We start from the raw sequence: 6,000 nt of genomic DNA on the forward strand, positions 1-6,000 counted from the left end.
AGGCAGGAATCTACTGGGTCAACCTGATAGACCATTTCTGTGCCGGATGGGGGATCCTTTTTGCAGCTGTCCTGGAGCTGGCAGGAATTAGCTGGATTTATGGTAAACGATGTATACTGGGTCACCCCACCCCCAAAACACTAACACCACAAGCCGCTAGAGCAACTTGATTCTTAGGAAGACTTCAACTAAATTTTACTTCTAGCACCTAAATTTGACAATTTCCCAAATGCAATGTTTATATGACCCTTCCCAAATGGCTCCTCCTCATTTCATCCTCACAATAATCCTGTGAGGCAGGTAGGGATGGAGGAGGAATCCGCAGCACGCAGATTCCAGAGTAGACTCACAGGATCCAATCCATGAGAATCATGGCCTGGATTGGATAATGGAGTCAACTTTAGAACCTGAATTGTTGTGGACCCCCCTTACTAATTTGAGCATTCCGGGACCTCCACGTCACCGCCGTCTTTTTAAAAATACGTTTCCTGTTAAAACACTTCTGCAGACATTTTCCAGCCACTCCCAGGCAGGAGGGGCTTGCAGGAGACGTAGTCGAAATCAGTCTGTATGACATTTTGTCGCTCTCGGGAGCAGTTAGGCTTGCAGAGTTAAAAAACATGGCTGCCCTCGTCTAAAAGCTGGTCGTTCACAGCCACAGAACTAACTCCTAAGTTTGTGTCCGCTTCTCTCAGGAGGAAACCGGTTTATCGAAGACATCGAAATGATGCTTGGGAAGAAGAGCTGGTGTTTCTGGCTGTGGTGGAGAGCCTGCTGGTTTGTCATCACGCCTTGCCTCCTGCTCGTAAGTAGCCAGAATTTGGCTAGAGATTTCCGCTGCTCTGAGGCTGGGATACAGCAGGGGTGATGAGCATCAGGCCTGCAGGCCAGATTTGGCTCCATGTGTGACCTGTGAGGCTTTGCCCCCCAAACCACACCCACCTGCCCCACACCTGCTGTGTGTAATGTCAGGTGTGAGTACGGTTGCCAGGTTCCTGGCCTGAGTGATCCTGTATCTTTAGGAGAAGAGAAAGTCATCCAAGTGCAGGTGTTCTTGCAACACTGTAATGGGGAAAACCACAAGGTGGAATTCTCCCCCCTGCACAACTTTTAAAGATACAGAAGACCTCTTGGAGGCTGGGCCTGGCAACCTTGCAGAGGGGAGTACGACCCCATTCAAAGCAGGCAATTGACCAATTATCCAAACTCGGGAACCACCAACCCACAGTGCCTCCGTCTTGCTAGGATTCAGTTTATTGACCCTCATCCAGCCCACCACCGAGTCCAGGCTGTGGTCCAGGGCTTGCACGGCCTTTCTGTTGCAGGAGTGAAGTCGTGGCAAGGAGCCCTGGCTCGGCAGAGGGACACTCAGGTGCCTGGCTTTCCTTTTTTATCAGATCTGAAGGTTGGGAAACTGAGTCCTGAATGCTGGATCTGAAAAGGTCTCTTCCAGTCTTATTCAGTGCTGCACATGCAACTGAGCCTGTGATGTCCAGCCCAGCTGGTCCAAGTTTGACACTCTCTGTTTCTCTCTCTTTTCAAACAGGCAATTTTGATTTGGTCTTTGATCACATTTGACCCTCCTAAATATGGCTCAGTTACGTACCCTGCCTGGGGATCTGCGGTTGGTTGGTGCATGATCACATTCTGCCTCATTTGGATCCCCATCATTGCAATTTACAAGATCATAAAAGCAAAAGGGAATCTGTGTCAGGTGAGTGCCCTTGATGCATTGTGAACTCTGCTCCAACAGAAAAGTTTATCCCTCTCACTCCCTCTCCACCCCACCTCCAGGAAGCCTTGCACTGATTTCTGTCAGAACCTAAACAATAGCAAAGGACAGTGCAACTGTTAATTCCTGCGAATGCTGGGAATTTTTTGCTGAACAATCTGGAGCACTGGATTTGAAGCCTTCTACCTCTGCGGAACTCCTGCAAATATTTGTTTGCCAAGGAACCCCCAGGCAGTTGCTGCTCAGACTCCTCTCCTCAGGCCCCTGAGGTTTCACCATACATATTGACCAGACCACATGCTTTCAAGCCATTCTTCATCACGTTAAGGCTAGGAACGTTTTAAGAAGTAAGCCGAGATTCTTAAGATACTGACCTTTTTTTCTGAAATATAATACCAAACACTGTGCACATCTAGGAGTATCCCAAGATTCTGCTTTAAATGGATTTCCACTCAGGCTCTGGGTTTCTGATGTGGTGGATAATGCCCTGACTGAAACTGATCAGAGCATGGCCTGCAAATCCACACACACACCCCTGCCCCCTCTCACCACATGAGGCTTCAGCCTTGGCTTCAATGCAGTTGAAACAGGCATTACCCAGAGTCATAGCCAAAAAGAAGAAGACTTGAAAGAGCAGCCCAGTCTTGGGTACAAAGGAGCTATCAAGTCCTTAAACCTGGAGAAGTTTCCTGGCCCAGTTTAGCTTGAATTGTCAGCTTTTGACATCCCTTCTGTAAATCTCCCTAAACAGGCTTTGTTAATGTGGGACAGGCAATATGTGGAGCTTCCTAAAAGATGAATAGGGTGGACAGATTAAACTATCCATACCCACACACACACACACATCTGAAGTTGGATATATGCACTCCCATAAGAAGAAAATAGCCATGGTGGAAGAGTCCAAGGGTCTATTGAGTCCAGAATCCTGTTTCCTGGAGTGGCCATCCAGTTGTCGACAGGAAGCCCACAAGCAGGCCGTGAAGGCACTAGCCCTCTCCAGCTGTTGTTCCCCAGCGGCTGGCGTATATAGGTAGACTACCCTTTAACATGGAGGCTCCATATTGCCATTTTATTTCCTCATCTGGCTAGCTGCTCTGTGGGGTTTCCGTCCCCATTCTGGGGAACAGAATGGAGTGGTGGTGGATTTTCTTCTGATATTCTGTTTTTAGATTTCTGTACAGCATATGTTGCAATTTGGATGCTATCTGAGAGTGACCGTTGTTGGTGCCCCCTCCCTCGAATCTGTCTGATCTGGGAGTGGGGAACCTATTTGAGCCCAAGGGCCACATTGCCTCATGAGCAAACATCTGGGGGCCGCATGTCAGTTGTGGCGGAGTGGCTAGAGCAATAGATGTGATTCTTACCTTTGTACAGTAACGCATGTTTCAGCCGTGCAAAAGCCAGCAGTTCCCACACACACCTCTTTCCAGCCAGGCAAGCGACAGCACTTACAGTGGGCATGGAGCAGGGCCAGTGATGCGAGGGGGCTTGGGGGCATGGGCTGGGGAGCATCCTCGGGGCCTGATAGAGGGGCTTGGAGGGCCGCATTTGGCCCGAGGTTCCACAACCCCGATCTAACCCGCTCTTAAAGCTGTCTACGCCAGAGGCCTTCACCAAGTGCGTCTTGCAGCAGAGAATCCCACCAGCCCTTCTGAGCCCACTACTACAATGCCACCTCTGGACTGAATCTCTTTCTTCCCATTTCCGATTCTCCCCCTTTTAGCGCATCGCCGCCTGCTGCAAGCCCCAGGCCAACTGGGGGCCTGCCCTGATGTGCCACCGTGGCGAAAGGTACTGCAACGTGGTCGACGAAGAGAAGGAACGGGACTTTGAGATCCCAACCGTGGATGGCTACATACACAAGCTGGAGTGATGAGGCCGGATGGGAGGCGAGAGGCGTCCTTCGAAACCCACACACAGCAGAGTTTGGGGTGGGGTGTGGAATGGGTTTTTATTGTTTTTTAATCATGGAAGCCATGCTATTTATTCTGAGAACTGGTATATTCTGTTAGAGAGCAACGGATAAATAAGTCAGTGGCACTTGGAGGCAGGTTCTTCAGCACCAGCGTGTACCAAGAGATCAACCCGCCCAGTTGCAGGGTGCAGCGAGGAGGGCAGCAAGTCTCCTCCGCCCCTAGAAGATGCTTCATCGGATCCATGCTGTGCATGGGGAGAGGTGGAGGTGGCTACAGAGTTCAGCCCCCTCTTCCCAGGGGGGCTTAAACTAGACCTTGCTGGGGGAGGGGGTCTGATCCTCTGACATGTCCTTGAAGAACTTTGCACAAATCCTCCCTGGAGCCTTAGCCTTCTACCTGACAAATGAGGACAAAAGCCCTATTCTACCTCTCAGGGGTGTTGTAATGGGGAATGCACTTCGTTGTACCATAAGGGTGATTCAGAATCATGCAAGTGCCAAATGCTGCAATCCTATGCACACTTACCTGAAAGTAAGCACCAATGAAGTCAATGGGACTTACTTCTGAGTAGGTCAGTCTGTATGACACGAAGATGTTTCCATCTTAATGTTCCTGGAGCTATGATTATGACACTATATAACACTATGTGTGTGTGTGTGCGCGAGAGTATGTGTGTCCACATTATATTACACACACACATATATCCAGGCATTCCAAATTCAGAAAGCCTGGGTGATGTGCACATTTTATTTTATTTTGCATAATTTATTCTTTCATTTTTATTTTACTCTTCTTTGCTCTGAGCGGGAAGGGCAAAGGCACTGAATATCCCCCCCCCCTCAGCCAGTGTTGCTCACACATCTCCAAGCATATCTTCAGAATCATAAGGGCTAGCAACTTGGGAGTTTTTCTTGCCAAAATGAGATTATTTGGAAACAGGACCTGTGCCCAGTGCCACATTTTGTGCTCGTGGCCCTAGCTATTCTCAGCAGGCCCAAAGTGGCTGGCTGGCCAGCCAAGCAGCTGACTTTTACTTTACTTTTTGTTTTGTGTATTCTTCTTCTTGCCATCTCTTTGTGACACAGAGGTTCTTTCCACATCTTCCTCCCTACTCCTTCCTACCACCTCCTTCCCAATTTCTGTGTGCCTCCAGGGACGGTCGTTTTTGTTAAGAATTGTTGCACGAAAGAGTCAGCACTTGCTGTCCATTGTTCGCTTAAACCCACTGTTCTTGATACCTTCAGACAGCCTGAGCTGCAAGTGGAACCTTCCCCTAGAGCCCATCTAGATGTTTATTTCATAGCATTGTTATTTTCTGCCAAAAGAGAAAAGTGGCATTTTAATTTTTTTATTTATTTTATTTTTTAAGAAATATGGGATTTCAGCACCTTTTTTGTTGTGGCTAGATACACTCCGCTATTCAGGACCTTGTGGCTGGTGTCTTCCAGGGATGGGAAGCCTGTGAGTTCCCCATAACATCTGGAGGGCCACCGATTCCTTATGCCTGGCCTATGCTCCCAAAGGCAACCGCTTCTTTGGACCCCCAACGGAAGTGACAGGGTGTGGGGAAGGGGGGAGCAACTCTTTCTTCCCAATGACCTCAGTGAAAGGGAGGAAGTGGAGTGGCTTCATCCTTCTGACAGAATCCACACAGCTGGCCCTCAGAAGCAGGCTGCTCCCTGGATTTCTGATTCTGGGTGGATGTGTGGTAGAAAACCACGTGGCAGGATGTGACAACCAAGTTGTTGCGGATGCCCCTCCGCGGTGCGTGACCACGTGGTTTCCTGGATACCGTTCCCCGGCTGTTTTCAACATTTCCTGTCGAGTGGAGGCCAATGTCCCAGCAATCTCGTTTTCCAAAAAGGAGCCCTTGGACCGTGTGAAACGGCCATCGCCTGTACTCTTTGTTTGAGGGGCAGCTGTACCACCTCCCCTTCCGTGACGTTTTGAAACTCATTCTTCCACGCCACGTGGCAGGGACCAAGTCCTGTGGCAAAAGGGGGGAGGCCGACTATTTCCCCCCACGTGCCTTTTTTATACTGCAGATGTGTTGTCTGTTTTGTGAAATGAACATGTTGCCATCTGAAATCAATAAAATGCTGAGTTTTTTAAAAATTGCTTTGTCCTTTTGGAACTGCTCAGCCTGACACTGTTCTCTCCACACACCTTCACACCCTCACCCCGGACTGCGCCTGTGGGGAAACTTTAAGGAGAGTATTTTGCCATGAACCAAAGTTGCTTTGATGGCTTTAGAATGGGTGTGGGCAACCTTTGGTCCTCCAGATGTTGCAGAACTACAACTCCCATCATCCCTGGCCATTGGGGCCATGCTTGCTGAGGCTGATGGGAACT

The 6,000-nt window shown here is 49.2% G+C and overlaps 1 protein-coding gene across 2 annotated transcripts in view; it reads left to right on the top strand.

Annotated features, from left to right (window-relative positions):
• Window positions 1-5,763, top strand: part of SLC6A14 (solute carrier family 6 member 14) — a 49,306-nt gene extending 43,543 nt beyond the window's left edge. For both annotated transcript variants that reach the window (XM_061598612.1, XM_061598613.1), the window contains exons 11-14: window positions 3-102; window positions 696-805; window positions 1,547-1,714; window positions 3,456-5,763. In XM_061598612.1, coding sequence (XP_061454596.1) covers window positions 3-102; window positions 696-805; window positions 1,547-1,714; window positions 3,456-3,605 — 528 coding nt within the window. In that variant the 3' untranslated portion in view covers window positions 3,606-5,763. The remainder of the gene's footprint in view (window positions 1-2; window positions 103-695; window positions 806-1,546; window positions 1,715-3,455) is intronic.
• Window positions 5,764-6,000: the final 237 nt, after the last annotated feature.

Source organism: Rhineura floridana, chromosome 16 (genome assembly GCF_030035675.1).
Source record: "Rhineura floridana isolate rRhiFlo1 chromosome 16, rRhiFlo1.hap2, whole genome shotgun sequence".
NCBI lineage: Eukaryota > Metazoa > Chordata > Lepidosauria > Squamata > Rhineuridae > Rhineura > Rhineura floridana.